This window comes from Perca fluviatilis, chromosome 23 (assembly GCF_010015445.1).
Source record: "Perca fluviatilis chromosome 23, GENO_Pfluv_1.0, whole genome shotgun sequence".
Taxonomy (NCBI): domain Eukaryota; kingdom Metazoa; phylum Chordata; class Actinopteri; order Perciformes; family Percidae; genus Perca; species Perca fluviatilis.
This window is the reverse complement of record NC_053134.1, coordinates 22534118-22560576: the sequence shown is the minus strand read 5'-3', so window position 1 is coordinate 22560576 and position 26459 is coordinate 22534118. Positions and strand designations below refer to the sequence as shown.

The 26459-nt window shown below is 42.0% G+C and overlaps 1 protein-coding gene across 2 annotated transcripts in view; it reads left to right on the top strand.

Annotated features, from left to right (window-relative positions):
* The window catches only part of zdhhc17 (zinc finger DHHC-type palmitoyltransferase 17), a 39652-nt gene extending 13329 nt beyond the window's left edge, over window positions 1-26323 (top strand). The window contains exons 3-19 of one of the 2 annotated variants that reach the window (XM_039791285.1): window positions 279-382; window positions 1867-1989; window positions 3734-3811; window positions 5769-5913; window positions 6313-6377; window positions 7816-7978; window positions 8136-8261; window positions 8951-8959; window positions 9799-9941; window positions 11904-12004; window positions 18631-18755; window positions 19452-19514; window positions 19602-19695; window positions 22531-22614; window positions 22701-22858; window positions 23000-23094; window positions 23530-26323. In XM_039791285.1, the coding sequence (XP_039647219.1) occupies window positions 279-382; window positions 1867-1989; window positions 3734-3811; window positions 5769-5913; window positions 6313-6377; window positions 7816-7978; window positions 8136-8261; window positions 8951-8959; window positions 9799-9941; window positions 11904-12004; window positions 18631-18755; window positions 19452-19514; window positions 19602-19695; window positions 22531-22614; window positions 22701-22858; window positions 23000-23094; window positions 23530-23668 (1815 nt within the window). In that variant the 3' untranslated portion in view covers window positions 23669-26323. The remainder of the gene's footprint in view (window positions 1-278; window positions 383-1866; window positions 1990-3733; window positions 3812-5768; window positions 5914-6312; window positions 6378-7815; window positions 7979-8135; window positions 8262-8950; window positions 8960-9798; window positions 9942-11903; window positions 12005-18630; window positions 18756-19451; window positions 19515-19601; window positions 19696-22530; window positions 22615-22700; window positions 22859-22999; window positions 23095-23529) is intronic. The other variant, XM_039791286.1, reaches the window with a different exon arrangement.
* The last annotated feature ends 136 nt before the right edge of the window (window positions 26324-26459 follow it).

Here is a 26459-nt window from a genome sequence, read left to right as displayed (position 1 = left end):
AGTTAACAGGGGCCCCGGTGCTGCGACGGAGTGGGAAATAAAAAAAAAGTGGATCGGCCCGTGGACCTGTTAATTTTTCCGATCCAGCTATTTTTGCAATATCGGGGCCGATATCCGATCCTAATATCGGATCGGTGCACCCCTACCCTCCACCCACAACCGCACACCATGTGCCAGCCAGTGCATCTTGGTGTGTTCCAACATAATGCCGATGATCTAATATAGCAGCACAACCTTACCGACTTATCTTTATCTCTGTGCTTCTGTCGTCTTTTCAGGAAATCAAACCCCAGAGTCATTACAACCACGGCTACAGTGAGAATGTCAGCCGCAAAAACCATGTGGATGACTACAGCACCTGGGATATTGTCAAAGCCACACAGTGAGTTAATAATATGTATACGTATGTGTGTTGTGTGAATTTGTTTTGTCATTGTCATAAGTCACACTGTTTAGTCTCAGAAAGGTTGCCATTAGGACTGTCACTTTTTATTCGAAATTCACCTTAACCTAGAACGTGGGGAAAAAATGTAATATTCAAACTATAATGACCTGTTTGAATTGACAATATACAGCCTTTAAGTGCAAAATATCATTGCCGCTGTCACGGCATAACCGCAACCCTGGGGAAAACGTATTATCGTTACGTCTAGGGCTTCCAGTGTGAAGTTTATCCATGCATTTGAAACTACAGAGAAGCTAAAGACTCAGCTTGCCAGGCAGAAAGGAAGGAAGGAAGGATGGATGGATGGATGATATAGCCTACCCTTGTCCTCTGTCTCCCCTGTACTTCTCTCTCCGTCTTTCGGACCAGCCCAGTCCCCGGTGCGGTGTCAAATCGCGTCGACGCTCTCTTGATAGTTCATTTGTAGACAAGACGCAGACATAACATGAACACAACTTGATGGGGAAAACGTTGCGGCAATCAATAAAACATCCTCTTCTCTACCGGCCCCCCCCCTTATTCTGCTTCACTTCCGCTTTGTAAGCTCTGTGACGCAGGTAAACCACACCCCCCCTCAGCCCCGCGGCTGACAGGAAAACTATTAGGTCGTGACACCGCAAAGGCAAGTAGTTTTGCCTTGTTGTCGAGCTGAGGGCGCTGTTAAAATTCCATCTCAGCTTGACCTATTACATGCCCTATTGCCCTATCAGTAAACTAAGGAGGACATTAGCAAGCAGAGACGTGCTGATCGGATAATCCCAACAAGGAAGCCTCTGAGAAGCAGTGTGTGGAAGTATTTTGGGACATCGTTGGCCACATGCCGATGTAAGAGTCGCAGCTCACTGGATCTCATCCTCGCACATAATGCTATATGGGTTGCGTTGAAATGAATAAAACAAATTGCATGTTAGTTTGAATTTGCTGTGACGTCATTACTGGAGGGCAGCGTGTTTACTTGTTCATGTATGTGTTTTTGTGTTATCAAGATCCCACAAGTTTTAAATCTGGAACTAACGCCACCATGTTTTCGAATGTGGTTTTATATACCAAAGAAGTAATTCACAAGATCAGAAGATGATGAGAGAATGTAGGCGGGAAGGGGATAAATGTGGAAAATGTCTTTCTGATAAGACAACAGAAGCTTTGTCTGGAACGTTACATTTGATAAACAAGTATAAGTTGTTTTGTTCTGAGGTTAGGAATATCCGCCCAAAGACAGCCCGTGTCAAATTATGCCACAGTGTGGGTGTCTTGTTTGCGTCTTGAGTATCTTTTTTTTTTTTGGGTATGTGTTTGTCTGAGTGCGTGCATTTTGTCAGCGTGTCTAGCTTTTATGTATTTAACCCTTTTTTTTTTATCTGTGGTTGCACATATATTTGTGTGTATGCAGTCTTAAATCCCTCTCCGCCCCTCTTCCTCAGGTACGGCATCTTTGAGCGCTGCCGGGAGTTGGTGGAGGCGGGCTTCGATGTTCGGCAGCCAGACAAAGAAAACGTAACACTCCTCCACTGGGCCGCTATCAACAACAGGATAGATTTGGTCAAGTGAGTCCAGTCATGTTTTGTATGAAGTTGGTGGTGTGCCCAAAGTGTACTAAAGAGGTAAAAGACTTGAGCTTGTGGTTGGATGGTTGCGAGTCTAAATCCCAGGACTGGCTGGAAATATACTGGTTGTACTGGTCAGTTCCCCAGTGTAAGTTTGAAATATGAAGCAGAAGGTTACTGCAAAAGAGGTGTCGACTCCTCGGCTGAACCGGAAGTTGTTCTGTCCCTCCTCGGTGAAGGCCGTCTCAAAGCTCATACTCATGCCCCGAGGAGCGAGCATCAAGGAGGGATCACCAAGGAGCCATGAGCGAGGTTACACGAGAGCAGCCTTCCCGGAAGTCGTGCAGCTGAAGGAGCTGCTAACTCCGCCCAAACAGCTGACGAATTCATGTGACACTTCAGAGGAAAGAACGTCTCCCTCTAAAACGCATTTGCTCGTTGCCTCCTTCCTCCGATGATTTCCTCGCGTCTCTCCCGTGCCTCCTCTGGGGGAGGGACTAAGACGCGAGGAATGGGGATAAGTGGAGGAGTCGAGGAGGCAATATAAAGGCTATGAGATGCAGTCTATGAGGTGCAACCATTGTTCTTCTGTGCTAGTAGGCATACTTCTTCGGCATTAAGCAGCAAACTAGAACACTTGTAGGCGTATATGCTGCCCCCCGTCAGGTCCGGAAGTATTCCACTCCCGGTACCTGCGGTACTGTAGAAAAACAAGTACCGTTTTCAGAATTTTGGAATCGTCCTGTTACTGAAGTATCATTTTGGTTTAGTGCCACTCATTTATTCAAGTTATTCTTTTTAATCTGTCGCCCATTTGTATGACATGGTTTATTATTTGTTCCCACATCCTTTCAATTCAGTGTGAACTATATTCATTATTAAATGACTACAATCAGTTACAGTATATATTTCACTTCCGTCGGGAGACAGACTATATTGTGCAGAATTTGGAACCTTTCACACGGCACAGCTGTCCTCATGTATGACTGCAGCTAAGGAGTATTGTCATTAATTATTTTCTCATATAATCAATCAAATGTTTAGTCAATATTATGTAAAAAGAAAAAAAGATGACACTTTCTATAAGCTCAAAACGTCATCTTCAAATTGTTTTTATTCTCCAACCTACCCCATAACCTACAAATTTTAAATTTGCAATGACATAAAACAGAAAAATCCTCAAATTTGATAAGCTGGAATCAAGAGTATGTTTGGTATTTTTCTTTGAGAAATGACTGAAATGATTAAACAATTGTCAAATTAGTTGCAGATTAGTTTTATTTCTTAAAGATTATTTTTGGGGCATTTTAGGCCTTTATTTGACAGGACAGCTGAAGACAGGAAAGGGGAGACATGCAACAAAGGGATGCGGGCCGGTATCGAACCTGCACTCACTGCGTCAAAGACTGAGACTTTGTACACAGGGTGCACGCTCAACCAGGTGAGCTACCAGGACGCCCCAGTTGCAGATCAGTTTGAGCTCTACTCGTGTACGGACAGCTGCAGTGCAACTTTGGGACTTTGTTTTGTGGGAAAAGTTTTTGGCTTGGTATTTCATACTGTGTTTAGTTTTTATGGGCGTCAGGTCTTGGGATTCTTATCAGGAGAACAGCCAACAATCTATATATTTTGTAGTTTATACCAGTTGGGCAGCCTACACCTAGATTAGATTTTCAAGATGAGATAAGATTCATGGGTAAATGCCGTATGAAGTTTGACCTGCTGATTGTGTTTGTATGTGCAGGTACTACATATCAAAGGGAGCCATAGTGGACCAACTGGGAGGAGACCTCAACTCCACACCCCTGCACTGGGCCACCAGGTAACACACACTCACCACAGATAACATACCTTCCATTTGGTGGACACATGTAATCCACGGAGTCTTTATTTATTTGAATACATTTATTTTATTATTTGTACGATTCATGCCTTAACAATAAAATGTTTCTTTTCGTTCCTCCGAATTTCTTTCACTAATAATACGTTAGAACAGAAAAAGCAACTGAATCTAAGAGACACCTATGTTGTTGTTTTTTGTCATCGAAGTTTTTATTCACTCACCTTTGCATAAACAGATAGTATCTGTACATTTGGTTACAATATGTACAAAGGCCTATGATACATGAACATATTTAGAAATTCCAAAATAAACATCTACCAATTATAACCGTACAACCAAAGCATTACCTTGTCCCAAAGCTGCGAAGCAAAAAAAACAAACTGCTCCATGCCCTCTTCATTATTGACCATAGCTTCATATGATACTATTTCTAACATAAATTCCATCCACTTTTTAATATCTGGGGGTGGTGTGCTTTTTCATAATCTGAGGATAATTCAGGCAGCCGTGACCACCTCAACCTTCATCACTGTGAAGTCATACTTTGAAATATTGGGCAGTTCTGTTTGGTCCCCCAATAGACATAATCTTGGTGTTAACGGTACCATTGAGCCCAACCACTTGCCTATGTATTCGAATACCTTTACCCAAAATGGATAAACAAGTTTAAAAGAAGTTCCTGGTTCAGTAGAGGCACCTATGTTAGCATCTCTCTACTTGTTGCCAGTCCTTTTTAGAATTATCATTTTTTATTGTACCTTTCAGAGATGAGATTATCAAGCATGGTAAGGACAGCCATGCCGAAATCCAGGAAAGCAGGCCAACGTCATCTTTACCTTTTGTCTAAATCACTCCTATAAACACACTTTTTTGTGAACTTATTCTTAGACTATTCACCACCATCCCTTACTTTATTGCTATTTTAATATTCAATTTAGTCAACACTGTGGGTTTACAACTAGATGCTCTGTCTCAACTTAATTGTATGAAGGTCTTCTGTAATGAACACTCAGCCATGCTGTAACTGGTGAGAAGTGACAGGTCATATAGGACACACACACACACACACACACACACACACACACACACACACACACACACACACACACACACACTCTCTCTCCCAAGCAGACTGGGGCATGAAGCGCTCCACTCCTGAATTATTAATAGATTTAACGACAGGCATCCTAACCATCGCCGGTACACAGACATTCAGGAGTGCTGCGTCACCCGGCTTCCACTTGCCAGTGACCTTTCAGAGCCCCCAGCCTCCTCTGTCCTCAGGCTTTTAGACACATGCTGGGTGTTCCAGGCTTTGTCTGCTCACCTTTACACACAGCAAATAAGTGTCATGTTTATGTGCAGTGAACGGTTTTTTATTTTTATTCTTTTAACCATTTTCTTTCAAATCTGTATTGTCCTGTAGGGGGAGGTTTACATTGCAGGCAGTGTTAGTAATAAAAATGGTTTAAAAACACAATCTACTGTATGCAATAAACGCATGTGACATATCACAGAGACACGTGTCAAATAATAAGAGCAGACAGTCTCTCAATATCGGGCCAGCATATGAGGCTACAGTATTTCATGTGCAAATATAGCCGTGTAATAGCAGCGGGAATACATTAAATGAGACCCTGGTCTTTGGACTGGTTGCTTACAGCATCTAAGTGGGTAATCAAGTGAGAATGGCTTTGGCCTTCTTAAGCCCAAATCTCTGAAAGACTGGAGTTATTTGTTCATTGTTTGTTACTGGCTGTTTTGACCAAACTACAAACCATTCTGGAACATAAAAGCATAAAACAGGTTCACTAAAGCGCAAAAGAATCTGAGCATACTGCGGTTCCTTTTTAAAAGATATGTCGGAATAAGACATCATGTGAATTTTCTGTATCTCTTTTAAATTGATCTTTGTTTTGTGTTCATCTTCTCCCAGACAAGGCCATCTATCCATGGTGGTGCAGCTCATGAAATACGGCGCAGACCCGTCTTTGATCGATGGCGAGGGCTGCAGCTGCGTTCACCTGGCCGCCCAGTTCGGCCACACCTCCATCGTGGCCTACCTTATCGCCAAAGGACAGGTAGGAAACGCCAAGACTGCAGCTTATTTGTCGGGAAGAAAACCAAATCTTAAAATTCATAAACTGCTTTTTTTCACAGAACAGAACATATGTGCTCTTGTGACAGGAGATCTTTAGACTGATTACTATGGACCACCAGGATATTTAAAAGAAAAGAAAAATAAATAAAAGAGGAGGTTAATGCTAAAATAGGAACTGAACAACCTCCATTGCTTCATCATCGCTTTTTCCTGTTTGTGTCTCTGTCATTTGGGTTGTGTCAGCCACTTGGGGACAAGTCTTTGTTTGTTTTGAAAGCATTTTGTACCAGTATTCTCCATTAGGGGGAGCTCTATTGCTTTATCTATCCACATCTCACTTCTCCTTCAGTTGTTTGATTGTATCTTTCCTCTATATCAGGATGTGGACATGATGGATCAGAACGGCATGACTCCTCTGATGTGGGCGGCTTACAGGACACACAGGTGTGTACGTTTATAATTTGTGTAAGTGTACATAGAAAATCAAATCAAATGTCACAATATTTATGACCAAATACATTAATGTCGATATTGCAGAGTTATAGGGTTAACTATTGGTGCTTTCACAAAATATTTACTCAATGAGAGTTTTGATAAATAATCACCAATAATGTGGACACAATGACTAAGTGGGTAAAGGCAAATAAAAAAATAAAGACCTGTTAAGTTCAGAAAATGACATCACTTTACTGTAATATAGCCTTTAAAACCAGGAAAAGACAACACTTTTGTCATATTATGATATTATAATATATATATATATATATATTATTTTTTTAAATATTTTTTTAAATATTTTTGGGGCTTTTCTGTCTTTAATTGACAGGACAGCTAGGTGAGGAAGGGGAGAGAGAGAGAGGGAAGACATGCAGGAAATCGCCCTCTGCGTCGAGGCATAAGCCTCTCAGTATATGTGCGCCTGCTCTACCCACTGAGCCAACCCGGCCACACGATATCCAGAATTTAAGAGGATATCTAGCCTCATATCGATGTCGATATAATATCCATATATTACCCAGCCTTAAGAGTACACGTGCCCCACAGTTGCTGTTACAGTGCAGTGTGCCTCGACAAGAAATCTTAATGACAGGGTTAAACTAAATGTTGAGTGAATTACAACCTCAAATAAAGAAACTGATGCCTGGAAAAAGTCTGAAATACTGGCACTTGCATGGTGCAGAAGTGCACTAAAAGCCACGTACAGGCTAGAGCATGTTTCTGCTGACTGCAGCCACACACAGAACAGACTGCAAACAAAGGGAAACAAGTCCTAGTATTGCTGCTCAGCTTCATCTGAAAGTTTCCCTGATAAGCAATTTTCCGGGCGATCATTTCCATTAATCATTTATCATTTAGTTAGATAACTTAATGATCCCTGAGGGGGAATTACATCATTAGCAGGAAAATTTATAGGTGTAGCATGACAATGAAGGGCAATGATTAATATGTTCCGTTAATAATAAAGTAAGTAATTAAATCTGATGCACAAAAATTTTAATGGATTGTGTCATGACATTGATGGTTTTCTAGCAGTTGAATGTGTTGCTGTTTCAAGAAAAAACTGCCTAAATTATGTCTGGTTCTAGCCTTTTGAGTGTGATTTTCTGGTGTTTGGTGTTTTGGGCCCCCAGCGTCGCCTTCCAGGCAATGGTAATAGTTAGGGTGAGGGTTAGCTGCCTGGAAGGCGACGTTGGAGGCTTAAAACACCATCGAGCCGATTTTCTTGGCATTTGAAGATATCACCTTGGGCTGTGGGAAATTATAACCAGATTGTCATTTTAAAGAAAATAACAGACAGACCAGATAATCAATAATACAATAATTTGTTAGGTGCTGCGCTAGTTTCACTCAGCTTGACTTGATTTCTTCCTCTGTGTGACAGTGTGGATCCCACCCGGCTGCTACTGACCTTTAACGTGTCTGTCAACCTGGGCGACAAATATCACAAGAACACAGCGCTGCACTGGGCCGTGCTGGCCGGCAACACCACAGTCATCAGCCTGCTGCTGGACGCCAACTCTAACGTCGACGCACAGAACATCAAGGTAATGCCTTTGTCATGGCTCCATCCAATATCTTTGTGTACCTGTATCCGTACAATATATAGACAAATGAGACTGGCACTAAGAATTGTGGAAATGGCAGCCAGAGGCTTTTGTGATGGCAGATGTGTACAGACTGGTCTTGTGTTGTTTTCTTTAGGGTGAAACACCGCTAGATCTTGCCAAGCAACGGAAGAACGTTTGGATGATCAATCACTTACAGGAAGCGCGGCAGGCCAAAGGCTACGACAGCCCGTCATACCTGAAGAGACTGAAGATGGACAAGGTACACACACACACACACACACACACGCTCAAATACATTACTTTATACAATAAAATATAAGGGCAGGCAATGTGAATTATGGGTTTCTGTTCAAATTTGAAACAACACACACCCACACCACACCACACATCACACCACATACAGTGGCTCCTCAGACCAGCCTGTCCACACTGGACTTTTGCACTGCTGCAGTATCACATCATGTCTGGGGCTGGGATTACCTTTCAGTCCAAAGCTGTGAAGTTTACTTCTTTTCAAGTCCCCGATTAGACAGTCTTGACAGTAGGCAGGAGACGACTCTTAAATGACAGGTTATGTTTAACATTACAACAACCGGAAATATAAGGGAATACAATAACTTTTATAGCGTCCAGTCTGACCATAGTGGGTGCTAAATTACATGTATCCTGATAAATAAACTCTTCTACTCAAGCTAGTACTCGATTGAACATGGACACTCTGTAGGGGAACCTTGGTTACAGCAAACTGTATCAACCACAGCCAAAACATAGTTTCACACCCTGGTAGAAGATGTGTAAATTCATCTGTGTGTTTGTTTCTATCTCAATGTTTCTGCTGATATTGTTTTCAAAAATGTATAAGACCTGCATGCATGCTACTTAAAACTCTGTTTTAACTCTGCTTACATGTGTTGTTGTCTTTCCACTTGTCTGCTGGGAAATTATTAGTTAATAAAGGTAAAGAACTAGACTGTAACTTTGCATACAAAAATATTGCATGGAGTTTGTCTCAACTTTAGTCCAGATCCCTAGTGTCAGGCCCAGTGATGTAGTTAGTAGAGCATTTGTAGAATACATCTAACTTGCTTGGGTTGCTGAAAGAGTCAAATGTGTAAAAATACAAAAGGCTATAAAAAAAAGACGTAATGCTCGATTTGTTTGAACTAAATATTACATTTCATGTAGCCAGGGTTGGGACACTTCACCCTTTATACCCAGGCATTTTGACTGCATCAACAAATATTTATCTACATCATGCCTGCTTTATTGTGCAGTATCTATTGTAATGAAAGAACAAATGCTAAAGTTGCTTGTTATTCTTTTAACCATAAACCTTTGAATCATAAATCTGTAGGTGTGAGTTGTCTCATAACTCTTAAGATATTCAAAACAAACTCTTGCTTCCAATACAAAGTATTGGAAATGTGTACTGTATCTGATCCCCCAGTAGGTTGATATTTTTAGTCATGATTCATTACACTGACTGATAAAAAGTATAGGACATATTTTTTACTTTTACAGCAGATTGTAAACCCTTCCTTCATTATTTGTCTTTTCTGTCTTATCTCTTGTCCAACGTACTCTTGTTTCTTATCAAATATATCTCTGTCTCACATCGATGCTTTGTCCTCCCTTTGAACTTTTTCCACCAATCCACCTTCTTTCCATGCCTTCTTTTTCACCACTTTTACTACATGTCTTCTCTCCTCGTATATGTCTTACATCCCGATTATTTCTATCTTCCTTTATTTGTCATCTTCATCCATCTCGGTCTCCTCCCTCTCTTGCTCCTGCAGGAGTTCAGGCAGAAGGTGATGCTGGGAACACCCTTCCTGGTCATCTGGCTCGTTGGTTTTATCGCTGACCTGGACATTGACTCCTGGCTGATCAAGGGCCTCATGTACGCAGGCGTCTGGATCACTGTGCAGTTCCTCTCCAAGTATGTCTCAATTACATATATGACACACACACATACGCACACACACGCATACACATGGCGATGCTATATGAACCTTGTGTTCTGTACTCAAATTTCCTAGCAGTCTTTTTTCCTGCCATTTCTTACTTGAATACTAAAAGCAACTAAAATGAGTTTTTAACTGGTTATGAAACCGTCTCAATACTAATGCCTCTATATGAGCTACATTAGCAAACAAGACCAAGATTGGCTATTTCTATATAGTTATTCTTAATGCCTCTCACAGGTTTGGTTTCGTCAGATTTAGCTTGACTCTCTAATAGGGGTGGTACGGTTCATGAAAAAACATCCAAACCGCTTGGTCCGCTTGTCTCGGTTCGGAGCGTGTGTATGCCGCACGGTTCAACGCATGCGCAATGTTATGCTCGTTATTGTAAGTGCAATGATAAGTTTATCAAACCGTATGACTGTCCCGTCCCAGGCCAGGATAGGAAATTAACTAACAATGTAAACTGTTTTTATGTTTAACGTATTCTGACTTACTCAAACGATGGAGCTTTAAGAGTTCCTCTTTTTCTTTTAAGGGATACATTTTTCTAAGAGCTAAACTGAAGTTGGCAGTTTGATACATGCAAGTTATTTCAATTTATATTCTGTAATATTTCAATCTTCATGTGCGAAAAAGGCACATAAGTTCCTGTAGATGGCAATACACATTCTCCTATTTTTTTGCCAAATAAATGAAACGCTTGTTGAATTTGTCAATGTCTTCCCTCTTGCTGTATCAAAATCTCACCTAGCTTTCCTCAGAGATGGTTCCAATAATGTGCTTAAAGTCAAGTCAAATTCAGTTTGTGCATGATTACATGATATAACAATATACTTATTTAATACTGTATCCTACATTGTGGATAATTAAGCTATACAGTACAGGCCAAAAGTTTGGACACACCTTCTCATTCAATGTGTTTCTTTGAAAGGCTGGCTACTTTGAAGAATCTAAAATATAAGACATGTTTTCAGTTATTTCACCCTTTTTTGTTAAGTACATAATTCCACATGTGTTCATTCATAGTTTTGATGCCTTCAGTGAGAATCTACAATGTAAATAGTCATGAAAATAAAAGGAAACTCATTTGAATGAGAAGGTGTGTCCAAACTTTTGGCCTGTACTGTATATCATATGCTGAAGTATATTTCTGGAGTGTTAAAGTTTAAAAGAAAAAATAACAAGAACCGTACAGAACCGAAAACTATGACCCTAAGAACGTGATACGAATCGAACCATGGGTTTTGTGAACCGTACCACCCCTACTCTCTAACTGTTTATTAGCTTGAGTTAAAGTTACATGTTGTTACATGTTCAAACAAATAAACTACTACAGTATTTTCAACTGAGACATGTTTTAAGCCAACAATTGAATTTAGCGTTTAAATGTTTGGAGCTTAAAAACTTTCTTCAAATTTGTATAACTTCTTTATTAAGCACACATACAGTATACTATAATACATGTACTTGGCATACAGTCTCTATGGCACACCAGCACATAAACATGCTCCCTTACACACACACACACACACACACAACACACACAGAGTACCCCCTGCTTAAGCCCCATTACCACTGCCATCTGGGCTTGCTGGTATGGTTGGTTGTGCCACTCACTAATGTTAGCTCTGTGACTACAACAACACACATTACCCACCGTGTTAGCTTTATATTTACTGACATTCTTGCAACACTTACTTGGTGAAAAACACAATGGTGACTGTGTGTCATAAGGTTATGGTTTGGTTTATTTTTTGCGGTCATTGCATGCATGTTTGCTTTTGTCTTGCCCTTAGTACTGTGCACACTATTTGATTGGCTCGAAGTGCAGTGCAGAAATAAGACACTGGCACATTTATGAAAATCAAAAACTCAGAACTTAACAATGGCCATTTTAAATACACTGCTGATAACTCTCCTCTCTCTCTGTGCAGGGCTTTCTTCGACCACTCCATGCACAGCGCTCTCCCTCTGGGAATCTATCTGGCCACCAAGTTCTGGATGTACGCCACCTGGTTCTACTGGTTCTGGAACGATATCCTTTTCTGTGTTAGACTGCATCAGTTTTGGACTTTGTTTCCTTAAAGGAAGGAATCTAAATTAGCATCCCTAGTTCTGTGCAATATGAGAATGACCTTCAGAATACAGAATCTGGTAGTTGATCAGTCAGACATTTTCCAGTTTGAAAACAATTGTGTTCCTATTTGCCATGTTGGCTAATGCTGCACATCAGTCTTTGATGGATGACTTATGTTGAACCAAATCATTAACAGTTTTGGCATTTAGCTGCTTCTTGAGGAGTCTTGTCCAGAGGGACTTGCCGTGTGAGAGAAGTTAATAATCTTCACCTAGAAACACTTTGACTGTTTCTAGGATCAAGCTCCAACCTTTCAGATTTTTAATAATGGTCTGTAAATCCCACATAGTCTGAGCATTTCACTAAACAACAGCCCAGGTTGCCTGAACCACTCCTCTAAATTAAATTTTAACATTATTACAAATTATAGCTTGGTCCTTTGTAGCTCTTTTCAATAGATTTGATAAGTGATAGATGAGCTCTTCTGTCCACCTTATTTAGTCTTATTCACCCATTTGTATGAAGCATGCCAGAGCTTCGAGACCTTGCACGCACTGTCTGGAAAAGAGACATCCATTCAAAGCCTTGCAGTTGTGTCGCATGCTGGTTGAAATGGGACTCTTTATTCATGGCTAATAACAATTGCACTAGTCATTCAACATAAAGCCAAGAGCTTTTATGAATCTGTTAGGACCGTTTGCACATTTGGCACGTTCTCCAAGCAGGGATAATCTTAATAAAATATGGACTTGTAAAATAGATTTTTACTGCTTTCTGCTGCCTGTGATGCATTTTGGTTGAAGAGGAGAAAAGCACTTGTGTTGGCCGGCTGGAACATCAGTGAGATTAAGTTACAGGACAGTTTGAGTGGACTGTAAGAGGGAAAGGTTTATGTAAAGAGCAGAAGGAGTTGTTGGAAACTATGTTAAACAAATGCCCCAGGGTCCCATTGTGATGGATATTTAAGTACAAATGTGTTATGTGTCTCAATGACCCTGCTGCTTAGTTTTCAGTGTATGTTGCTGTATTAGAATTGTTAACAGGGAGTTTGGTGTGTAACAGCTGCTGGGTGAAACCCAACGAAGCGACTCCAAAGAGTTTCTGTTGGCATCAGCGCGGCTGCTCTCACATTTTTGTTCATGGAAGAATCGCCTTTCTGTTCAGAAACTACTAATTGCCGAAGGTGAGAGGGGAGCTCTCGTTTGTGGAAGGCATTTCATTTAATGCCTCGCTGCTCCGCTAATGGGAAGGGAGAGTAAGATGTCTTTGACCTGAGCTTATTGAAAAAGAAAACTGCTCTAAGGTCTTTTCAGTAATTATAAAATGCTGCCAGAGATGTGTTTTTGAGCATGTTTTGTATGGCGTGTCTACCGGACATAAAATTGATAGAAGACATCTACTACAATGACCTCCCTAAGCCAGGTTTTCATATCTGCATTCATCCTCAAATAGCAGTGGTTAGGATACACTCCATTATGTAGTCTGTTAAGTGTTTGTTCGTACATGGCTCAAAAGTTGCCCCTTTGACTGCAGGCAGGTTCTTTCCTGTGTGAAGACATGTCCCTGTGAAAAACCCGGTTCTTTCAGCCTTCTCTTTTGTCCTCCAGCTATCAAGGTTGTCGTTAAGCCTGTGCACTTTATCTGCCATGAATCTCTTTCCAGTAATGGTGTCTTTTGCTTGTCTTGGTAGTGAAAGACGTGCCGTTTCATGTTCCTGACAGCTCAGGGAGTTTACCTTTTCTCCTGCAGCGTTGCAGACATGGACTATCTGTTGTGAACTGTGGCCACTCTCTCATTTAGGTGGACAGTTGGTTCTTTTTACCTACTTTCATACAAATGAGAACTTTTTCTAATCATGTTTATTTATGCAAATCTAGTGATATGCAAATCAGGAGCACCATGGGACTGGATGGTTTGTTGCTTGTTTTACCTAGACGTTAATGATAAATTCAAAGCTACCATATGAGTGAAACTGTTCACACTGCTACCCACAAGCAAAATTGCCCGATGGCCACCATAGTTGAGGTTGGGTTATGCTCGAAATAAATTAGTTTGTGCAACATGTCGTCTGAAGAACGGGTCTGAAGGCAAAAGTCTTTATAGCTGTTTCAAATGGTCACACTTAAAGGCAGGGTGAAAAGCCAGCGATTTATAGTGAGGGGGTTCAACAACTGCCACCAACTGTTTATCTCAAAGCACCAACTCCTAATATTAAACACAACATACGCATAAGTTGTGGAAATGCATGTTAATTTGCATTTTTCTTCTGCTGATTTTCTGGAAATTCATTTTAAAATGTGCGCTCAATTTATATGGCTAATGTTGGATTGTTGGTTTTGGAAAGTTACAGAAATTGTTGGGCACAGCCCACCCTGATTCCGACGTTGGAAAGGTGTGAGGGAAGGGGTTTTTCAAAGCGGATTGACCAACCAACAAGCACTTGGTTTGAAGCATACTGACTCGTCTAATGTCCTCCTTTGCATTCTTTAGTGTGTTGTGTCAGGGGATTTATCTGTGTTTTAAGCCCCCAACGTCTCCTGGTTAGGGTTAGGTGCCTTGAAGTCAGCGGTCGCAGCGCTGCCTTGAAGTCGATTAGGCAATGATTATGGTTAGGTTTGGGTTAAAACGCAACGCCCGGGATGGGCACTGCGAGGGGCACGGGCAAAAGGGGACCACTGGTGTAAATAAAACACTTAAAAACCTTCTTAAAATAACAAGTTTGGTTATATAAAAGCTGTTTAAAAGAAGGCCAGATATTAAAGGCAGTTGGGTTAGGGTTAAGGTAAGGGTTAGGTGCCTTGAAGTCAATGGTCGCAGCGCTGCCTAGAAGGAGATGTTGGGGGCTTAAAACACCATCAAGCTATCAGGGGAGGCATCAGATGACTCTCTCTGACCCTTCAGAGTTTGCTTACATAAACCAAGGACTGAGGCCCAGCATTTTATACGAGCCTGCAGTTTTACTATTGAACTTGGATTTGAGGATGACAATATAAAGTTTTCGTTTGTGTCGTGGGCTAAAGGATTCCAACATCTGGTTTAAAGTGTCCTGGCCTGATTATCTTATCAGATAAAAGACATTTCCATTTCACTTCTAACTGTGACCTTTTTATTCAACTACTTTTGAACAAAAAGGTAATGCAGTGCAGAGGGGGAAGATTACGGGTTTGATTTTGATGTAGCACATTCCTCACCACATCTCTATTAGGTGGTGTAGTACTGCAGCCCAGTATCTTGCACACATGTTGTTCCACCTTCCGGGTTTAAACTTTTTGTCCACCAGTTCTGACCCAGTTTCAGCCATTGTTAGCTCATTATCCTCCTCAGGCCTGTGGTTGAAATCAGATCAAATGACAAAAGTGGAGCAGAAAGACAGTACCTTTTTCTCTATCCCAGACTCGGGTCATATTTTCCTCAATAGACTTTCCTCATAAATGCATTTCCAGCAGGTGAACTAAAAATCACAGAGTTAATGATGCCCTGGAGTTTTGCACTGTACTGACGTAGCATTCATTTCACTTTGTCTGCACGTCATTGCAAGTCTTCTGTGAACCCTCTTGCTGTTTGTTAGGGAAACCTTCTCAAATACACATCACCCCTCAGCCTTTTAAAAGATAAATGGGTGCTAACAGATGGGTGATCTCTCACTGAGGAAGCATTGGACCCATTTTATGAGCGTTGCATTGATCACTGGCACCGTCTCCACATATCCACTGGTTCCCTGAGGTAGTAGACCAATAAGGAGCTCTGGAGAGTGTTTTACTTATTAGGCCATTTCAGTAGCGGATGTCAACACCCAGCTCTTTATAGGGATATTTATGAAGGTCAATGGCTTCATGTGGTCTGTAGGGACTTGTAGAGGGCTCTCTAACTTTGTCAATGCTAGCAAAGTGCTCATCAGTGAAGTCATAACTGTGCCAAAGGGATGACCACAAGAGCTATTGGCTCTTCCTTACCTACAAACAAAAGTAGTTGTTGGGGCATGTTATTTCTGTGCTTATGGTGTGTGTCCCTCGCTACTTTCTCAACAGAGCTCTGTGGCTACAAACCCTTGCCAATGCTTCAGAGGGTTTTAGTATGATCTGTTATGGTGGATTTGGTTTAACTTTTCGTCGCTGGTGTTCACGCAAAGTTTGTTTAGACAATTCAATAGAGGAAGAGAAACTCATCTGTGCAGCTATCCCCAACTTTATGGTTAGAGGATGATCAAGTTTGATTGGAGATAATAAAATAAATTGTTTTTGATGGACCAGTGAAAGCAGCAGCCCCTTAGGTTTGGATGTCCATCACACAGCTGAGACAGGCCTTTATTTTTTTTTAGCCACTCTAGTGGCATGGCTGTAGGAGTGGCAGCAGGGTACAAAATTGGCACCATCCACCAGCCAAATGCAGGTAAAATTTGCAAGTGGCTGGAAGCTTTGCTTCACCCACCAGCCAAAACACAATGGTTTCCTATTGAGTGGTTGGTAAAATTTGAACATTCAATAACCATTTGGCTGGTGAACCTGTACCCTGGGTGGCAGTGTCGGTTGGTCGGTCCACCACTTTGGTCTAGACTAAAACATCAACTATTGGATGGATTGGCACAACATTTTAACGGACAGTCATGGAACTGACTTTGGTGTCCATCTGACTTTCCATTATCGCCACCATGAGGTTGATATTTGTGGTTTTGAGTGAAATGTCTCAACTATTGGATGGATTGCCATAACATTTGGCAGGGATATTTATGTTCCCCTCAGGATGAATTCTCACAACTTTGTTATAGCTTTTCATATAACGCGATCATCGGGTCCAATTTTCAGTTTGTATAATTTATGACCAAACCAATGACATTCCCTCAGCTGTACTTTGTGTTTGTGCTAATTAGTGTTAGCATGCTAACGCACAAAACATCAGCATGTTAGCATTGACATTGTGAGTATGATCATGCTGATGTTAGCATTTAGCACGAAGCACCGCTGTGCCTAAGTACAGTCTCAGCATGGCGGCAGACTTGTTTCTTTCTGAATGCACAAATGGTTTCTCACATTGTGAAAACCTGTAGGATTCAGCTAGCTCCCATATATTTTTGCCATTTATTAAACTTGCAATAGTAACAGTGCAGGCGTTTCATTTTAAGCTTAGGATATGATCCACACACATTTACGGAACACATCTCTGCCACAGATGGAAGTGTCAGCCGGCTTCCATTCCTGCAAAAGACGCATGTGAAACTATAAATATTTTATCCCCAAAGCGGTAGCATAGCAACATTTTGAAGAGGGTATTTTAAAATGACTACTGTAACATAATATCGACCGTATGGTCAAAAAATCTAAACTTTGTGTGCAGTTGTATGTTAAGCGCGATGCCTCCCATTGGAACGTGGCACCTTGCAGTAGTGTAATGATACCGAATTTTCCCCAAGTTCAAACAGAATATTCTTTTGTCTATGTTGTTTCAGTGCCTATTCCAAACTGACGATTCTATCGCAGTTTGTTTTTCTTCTGTCACACATTAGCACATCGTGTTGAGGCTTTCCCAGTCTGGGCCTCATGGTGTCACTTGGCTGGTTTCCTATGGGATTCAGCTGACTCATGCACACCTGGATGACTGACTCTGCTACTAATCAGTCCACAGCGGTCACAGAATACACCCTTATCTCTCCATGGTTATACACAAGACTGTAGAATCTGTACACCAGTGTCCTTTGGGTCCAGGTCTCAGCCCAGTAATGTGAGCATGCATGCTCAATTTTTTTTTTTTCTCCCACATTTATACACTTGGTGAGAAACACCGGCACACAGACCGAGCTAGTCTGTGCTGTTCTGTTGTGTCACAAAGAATCTACACAAATGAATAGACTTTTGTCTGTGAGAGCAGGAATGGGTTATGGTCTCGATGAATGGATGGATGTATACGTACATGGAAGGAAGTCATGATGAGCTGTGGTGACCGACTGACTTGATCTCTCCTTGAGTGGGTGAGTCGAGATGAGACAGCTGCTGTTTGCATCACAGTCTGCCTGTTAGTCGAGTTACTATAAAGTGAGAATCTGACTCAGATTGACGTCATTGTCATAAAAATACAAGGAAATGGTTTTATGTAAATATTGACCTAAAACGTGATAAATGGCAGGCACGTTCAACGAAACAAAGTACCTTTGTTTCATTGAGTTATTCTCCTGGTTCCGCCTGCATATTCACCATACAGACATAAGAACGCTATCTATCTTTTTATCCAACTCTCAGAAAGAAATTGAATAAGCATATTTCCCAAAATGTCAGTTTCTTTTAATGTGTGTCTTAGTCTCTCTTTTTTTAATTTACTTTTTAAATATACTGACTTGTGACAGTGACATGTGTTTACATGTTCACACTACTGCTTTAAAAGCTTTGCACTAAGTTCTGTTTGGATCCAGCTCAGGTGGCAGGACTTGAACTGGGGTTGAGGTGGTCCGTCCTCTGGCAGTAGTACTGTGGTTAAACAGAATGGGGTTTGATTGCGGTGAAAACCCAGCAGCTGACACTGATCGGTCGTTACAATAACAAAGAAAAACGATGCAGAAGAAGCTGTTGGTCCGTCTTCCTTAACCTTCGCTTCACATCTCCCCTTTGCCACTGTTCATATGCCCTTCCTGATAAACACGCTGGCTCTCTTCTACAACTTTGGCAAATCCTGGAAGTCTGACCCAGGAATTATCAAAGCATCAGAGGAGCAGAAGAAAAAGGTAAAGTTACGGGACAGAATCAAGCAGGAACGTCTTTGAAAGAAACGTTTGAATCCCTACTTTAAGATGTTTTCTTGTCATATGTTTTTGAATGGTTTGGTTTACCCTACTAAGTGTTGTAAATAATAATTTTATCATTTGTTTTAACGCGAGCGAGAGATCCCGGCTGCTTTGCGGCTCATCCTCTGGCCTCTCTGTCCCTCATTATCGCTCTCTAATGGGGGACAACAGAGGCTCTGCTTTGTACCAGGCCCTGTGATTGATGAAGAGCTATATTTACCCCGCATTGTTAGCACAGCGCAGGACTCCATTGGGTCAAAGGCTTCAAAGCTTTTCTTTCCGTGCAGAGGATCCCCCTTCCACCTCTTGTCTTCCTATCTTTACTTTATTTGCTCAGTAAAAGCAAACTGATAAAAACACAGAAGAGGAAAACAATCTTTATGTGCAGATTAGATAAAACACAATCCACGCAGTTTGTGTTAAAAAACATGAAACAAACGGACTGAATGAGACTGTAAACCCATATATAGCTTTTGTCACAGTTTACCGTGAATGAGCCGAGCTTCCAGTGTGATCGTTGAGCTGGAAATCCCAGCCTCAGCTTGTACGCTGTAGGTCCTTTTGTTGCTGTGTCTCTGTCTGTATTTTTTTTTCTTTTTTTAAATCCTGCTTTTGTTTCTGGTTTCCTTCCTCCAGACAATTGTGGAGCTGGCAGAGACGGGCAGCCTGGATCTGAGCATATTCTGCAGCACCTGCTTGGTAAATTCAGACTCCTCTCTTGCAAGATGACACATCCAGAGGAAAATGGCAACAACCCTTTACTTCTTTTATGACCGTTTCCTATAGATACGAAAGCCCATCAGGTCCAAACACTGCGCCGTGTGCAACCGCTGCATCGCCAAGTTCGACCACCACTGTCCCTGGGTGGGGAACTGTGTCGGTATGTCAACAACACCGCAGACACACACAAACACACACACACACACACACACACACACAGTTCCAAACAATCAGCTGCTCGTCATTTTCTTCCCCAGACTCAGCTCCGTATTCCACTTTAAGAAGCAACATGTGTCCTGACTGAGCCCTCTTCTCTCAGGTTATTCTGGGTCTGGTACACAACAGAAACACATATTGAGGGAAATGCTGGGATATCTTTTAATGAATACTTATCCATATAACATCAGATTTAGTCTGAAAAAAAGATGCCTTACTGCATTTCTAATGATTTCATCTATCAGCCAGCTGCCTGTCTTCTCTTCTGCTGACTAGACAGAGTGCATCATTAAGTGTAGACCGCTTTAGGTTAGTTTCAATTCATGTGTTCAGTGATAAAACATTCTTTCATAAAACTCAACTAGAGCCGCAAAGATTTATCGATTAGTTGTCAGCTATTCAATTAATCGCCAACTATTTTCATTATCTATTTATCGGTTTAAGATTTTATTTTTATAAAGATTTTTTTGGGGCTTTTCCCTTTATTAGACAGTGACAGTGGATAGACAGGAAAGGGGGGGAGAGAGATGGGGGATGACACGCAGCAAATGGCAGCAGGTCGGATTCGAACCCGCGCCACTGCAAAGGACTCAGCCTACATGGGGCGCACGCTCTTACTGGGTGAGCTAGAGGCCACCCCGGTTTAAGTATTTTATGAAAAAAGTCAAAATTCTTTGATTCCAGCTTGTTAAATGTGAATATGTTCTAGTTTATTCCCTCCTCTGTGACAGTAAACTGAATATCTTTGAGTTGTGGACAAAACAAGACATTTGAAGACGTCCTCTTGGGCTTTGGCACGGATCCACTTTTTTCGGGACATTTTATAGACCAGTCGATTGATCGAGAAAATAATCGACAATAAAAATAATCGAAACGCAACACAGTGCAGACGGCTTTAATGACGAGATGCAGGAATTGAAGCAGGCAAAGTAAAGTTGTAAGGGAAGAGAGTGTGTGTCCAGGATTATGTCAGATGGCGTCTGTGGAGCGGACCGGAGACAGTTGGGGGAAGGAAGGAGTGCCGGGGGGCTTGTAGCATTTCCGGTTTGAAAATCAGGTGGTCAGGAAGAAGCTCTAAACGTGTGGAAACCGCCTGAACAAACAACACGCCCGGCTACATGACTATCAGAGGATCAGGGGCCTGGAAAAGAATTTTAAAAACCTCAAACACAATAGATCTTTATGTAGTTATGGGTTTCTTTGTATTATCTGTCATCTTTTACAGGGGGACCCCCTCATGCATGTCCCCTGGATTAATTTGCCGTGGCTTATTTCTTACACTTCTATAGTCTTAGTTAAGAACGACACGTGAGAAAATGTATTAAAAAAAAGATATTAGACATGTATTTTGCAGATTCTGAGAGTTATAGATTTGTTGGATTAGAGTGCAATCTATAAACTATTATAGATTTCAAATTAAAAATATAATTTGTTGAACTATGAAGCCTTTTGTAAGAAAAAAAATAACGCACATTATTATTTGATATCATGACAATTTAAACGAATGCATCTGAAAACCTTTCACGGACCCCCCTGGCCACAGACCCTGGGGGGGAGGGGGGTTCCCTTAAAGGGTTGGATTGCCATCAAATTTGGTACAGATATTCATATTCCTGTGAGAATGAATCGTAATCGCTTTGATGATCCTCTTGACTTTTCCTCTCCGGTCAGATGTTTAATTTGTCCAGTACGATGCATTCCCATCACTCCCATTCCCATGTACTTTGTGTTTAGTGCTAATGAGCAAATATTTGCGTGCTAACATGCTAAGCTAAGATGGTGAAAATGGTTAACCGTAATACCTGCTAAACATCAGCATGTAAGCATTGTCATTGTGAGCATGTTTAGCATGCTGACGTTAGCCTTTGTCTCAAAGCAGCGCGGTGCGTAAGTGCAGCCTCACAAACCTACTCGTCTTACTGTCCATCCCCTATAGGTGCACACGTTGCTCTGCGTGGCTCAGGGTGCTTTCACACCCGCCTCGTTTGGTCCGTTTAAAACAAACCCTGGAGCGCTTGGTCGGATAGTCCGGTTCTTTTGGGGCTGGTGTGACAGCTCATCTGAACTCTGGCGTGGATCAAACAAACTCTGGTCCGCTTGAAAAAGGGGGGGTCTCGGTTCGCTTCCAAGTGACCTAGAGTTCGGTTCATTTCAGGTGAGAACGCCATCTGACCCAAATACAGGAAGCGAACCAAAGACGGAGCATTTACTAGCCTGCAATTTCAACCTTGCAAACTATTTACGGATTTATATAGGATTTAAGGGACAATAACTTTCAGATCCATAAGCTGTTCTGAGCACACGTCACTGGTCGTCTTTATGACATCATCAAGATCTCTCTCTCTCTCTCTCTCTCTCCGCCGTCTGTCAGCTGCTCATTGTTTGCCTCCTTCTAAAATATTAGAAACTAACGCAGAACCAGAAAACCTGAGATGTTAAATACATTTGGTGTTATCAGTTATCTCTGAGAGCAGAAGTGTCAGCGAGTTTCGGATATTCTGTCCAATAAACAAGCGACAGTTTGGGTCGCGTGACGTGTGTTTACAGTGTTTGGTGTGCAGTGTGAAAGCAAACCGAACCAAACGAAAAATGCAACAAAGTTGCAACTTCACCCCCAGAATTGCTTCGAGTCCACCGAACTATAGGCGTGAAAGCTCCCTTAATCACTTGTGGACCTGTCCAGGCTTTTTCTTTCCCTTGACCTTCCTTCCATTGGCAACCAAAGCAACTAACTCAGGTGATGAGAATGGAACATGATGTGCTGGTTTCTCCTCTATAGGAAGTGGGAATCACCGCTACTTCATGGGTTATCTGTTCTTCCTGCTCTGCATGATCTGCTGGATGATATATGGCTGCATTTCCTGTGAGTAGGAAACCCACTTTTTACATTTCTTTCCCTGGTTGTGTCTCGCTGCTAACTCCTTTTTACTTGTGCGTCTTCTCCCTCAGACTGGAGGCTCCACTGTGCCACCAGTTACGCCAAGGATGGTTTCTGGCTCTATCTGACCCAGATCGCCTCCTGCTCTCCCTGGATGTTCTGGATGTTCCTCAATAGCATCTTCCACTTCATGTGGGTGGCCGTGCTCATCATGTGTCAGCTCTACCAGGTGTGGATTCACATTTTTGGAGACCCGTTTTGGACACCTTGAAAACTAGGATTTGCAATTGAGCTTGAATTCCAGTAGATGTTGTTTATGTCTGTCGCTCTGTGAAAGGTTGGCTGACCTCTTAGTGTTTACCTCTCTTAGATCGCTGCTCTGGGAATCACCACCAATGAGAGGATGAACGCTCGGAGATACAAGCACTTTAAAGTCACAGCCACGTCCATCGAAAGCCCCTTCAAGTAAGTGATCTCTTACTTATTTGCTTATACAGAGCGCTGAATGTCATCGTCTCAGTAATAGCATTAAGGGGTTGGTTCACCCAAATCTCACTTACTTCTCTAACCATGCAGATAGTTTGGGTTTTTGTTTGCCCCGGTTTTAAAATGGCAGCTTCCTCTCTAGTACTCTAGCAGACGTGCATGGTGGAATCTAGGGGTTACAACAGGCGCTAGGTTTTGAAGAGTGTAATGCTAAGTTGGTGAAGAAATGTGTGACTGTACCCTATATCAATATAATAGGTAGTTATTACACTTCCAGCACAATTGGAATGGTGCTTTCCTCACACGGATGCCACTCATGTTCCCGTGTGTGTGTGTGTGTCTCTCTCTCTCTCTCTCTCTCTCTCTCTCTCTCTCTCTCTCTCTCTCTCTCTCTCTCTCTCTCTCTCTCTGCAGCCATGGCTGCTTCAGAAACCTGATAGATTTCTTTGAGATCCGCTGCTGCGGTCTGATCCGGCCCGTGGCCGTGGACTGGACCACGCAGTACACAATAGAATACGACCAGACGTCTGGCTCGGGCTACCAGCTGGTGTAGAGGAGGAAGAAGAGGGGGGGGGGTGGTGGAAGTAAGTTTCGGAGTGATTGCTGTCCCGTCCCCTCAGCCCCCCGTCTCCCACACCCACCCCCCCCGGCGCTCATATCGGAGCGATGCTGTTCTCGGGAGCGCTTGCTTTTTTTCTTTTTTTTTTGGAACATCTCTCCCTCACCGATCAAAAAGACTTTGAAAAAAAATCAGCCAGGACTAGCATGCTGTAACGGGGCAAGGCCTCTCCCTCCGCCCTCACCACCACCCTTTATTACTATTACTACTACTACTATTCTACAACATCAGACTGTACCTCCACATTCCCTACCCTAACCCCACCCCTCCACCTCGTCTCTTCTCCTGAGCCCTTAGGACGGTTGCGTTGCTGCCAGGCACCAACGGAGAGGAGAGAGGCCGACGGACCAGAGGAATTCCAAAATAAAAGCTCTTCTGTTTGTACCGGAGATGTGGCGCTGCGGAGACGGCAGCTCCGTAAAGTGGCAGTATAGCTCTCTACCCATCCCACTTTATATCCTTATTTATGGTGTCCCTGTTGATGTGCCCTGTGTGTATCTTTTTTGGTTTTGGATTGGTTCAGGAACTCTGCTGTTCCTGTGATAATGAACTGTGGTGGCCAGGAAGGCTGAAGGAAAGTTGTTGTTTTTTTTAAACCATGAATAGAGATAAGGGAATGTCTTTTTAAGGTCTTGATTTTGCACCGTGATTATTTCTTGGGAGTCGAGCTGATGAGGATTTGCCAATAGATAGTTGAACTTATCAGAGGGAAGTGTGTTAACAGGTGGAGCCGCCGGAGGAGTCCAACTTCTCACCTGCTGAAATAAAGCCGCAAGACGGAGTTTTAAGAGGATATCCAAGTGTTTGTTTGTTTTTGTTTTTTTTACTTAAAGTAAAACCGTTGTTGTGCAGTAGTAACGCAGGATTAAGTGCACTCCTTCGGCGGCGCCCACTTTAGACGTGACAGAAAATATCCTACAGACAATGTGATACAAGTATATTTATTTAAAAACTATTTATAGACAAAGTTACTATGTTCTAGCGCCATCATTTTAACGTTTCACATCATTTTAGCTGAGTAGGTTTTTATGAGCAACAAGTACCTGTAGCGGTTTGACATGGAAGCCCGGGAACTTCACCATAAAACTCTAAATAGACAGGTACAGCGAGCGTATTTATTAACAACAGAGTTGAGTATAAGAAAAGGAACGCAGCAGGAGGACAGATGAGTTTACAAGAAAGGTTCATTCCATGTTTTTTGGGGTTGTTTTTTTTAACTGTAAAGTCTTACTTGTCTTTTTTGTCTGCCTATAACATTGCACTGATCATTTGTTTTTAAGTTACTTGTTTTTGGCTGTTACTGAACACACGGGCCCAGCAGCGCCGCTTCCTTTGTTTACAGAGAGGAGGAGGAGGAGGGGCCAATCAGACATGGCCAGCTCCCATCACTTCCTGTCTGGCCCCCCCGCAGGCAGCAGCAGCAGGATGGACTGAAGTGTAAAGAATGTGCACCTGTACATAAACAATATCTTTCTCTGTAACTATTTTCTTTTCTTTCTTTTTTTTGTCAGTGTTAGTTGAAGGTGCTCCTGGATTATTTTTTCTTTTTAGTTTGGGGGATTTCTTCCAACCAGACGGAAAGAAGAAAATCAAGTGACTATACTCCAAGTGTATGACCGTAGCTTTTAGTGATGTCCGACACTGCTGTCTATAGGCATTTTAACCCCTGAATACCTTAAATTTCCCCCCCCGCCAAGAAACTCCACTGCATGTACGATGCTTGGGACAACTGGGCTCTCGCCGTCGCCCCCCCAACCCCATAGTCATCACCATGGTGACAGCCCGGCAAGCCACGTGTCTGTATATAGTGAATGTTAAGTATTTGCAAGTACTTTTCTGCATTGCGTTCATTTGTCTGTCTTTTCTTTTATTATTTTCTTTCTCGCAAATCCAGTGTGTTTAGTGGAAGTTTTCTTTCAGGTCGCCAGATTGGCCCACCTGTGCCAGTGTGTAATATATATGAATGTTCCATGCTCGTGGACTCTGTAGTCATCCTAAAGGTTTTTATTTTTTATTTCTATGTCCTATATCGCTGGGTTTGTTATACCACTGGATGTACAAATTGTAAAGCAAAGACACTAGAGAACTAAGGCAGACGCCAATTTTTTTTTTTTTCTTTTTCTAAAAGCTGAAATGTGATCATGCAATAGTTTTAAGGAAAGAGGGAGGTTGTATTACATTAAGGCCTCTGGAACGTTTGGGCCTCATGTTTGCATCATCAGAAGGGGGCGGTTATGTCATCATAGTCCATGTTTCACTCCCCCCATCCTGCAAACCAACCACTGATGTCATTTCTGCCCTACAAAGACAACACAAAGCAGCTACTTTTTGTGTGCTTTAAAGGCCAAAGGTTGATTTCATATCAGTACCAGTAACTAACCACTTGTGTTCTAATCAATCATGCCTTTTTAAGGGACAGGAGGTCGATGCAGGCTGGTGTTTTTGTTTTTCTAGGGCAGGGTTCTGCTCACCCAGGATTTCAGTCCTCACTAGTTCTTCCAGCAGCCTGAAACGTTTCTGTTCTGTCTCCCTCTCTCACCCCGCCCATGTGGGATCATAAAATTTAAGTTTAAAAAAAAAAAAAAAAAATGATAAAGCACATAATCATCTCCAGTGCCTCTCTGCCCACCTTCAGACATCACTGTAACTCCGCTTCAGATGTAAACATATGGGCATGGTTCAGTTTTAATGGCTTTAATAATAAAATAGTCAAATGTCAACAAGC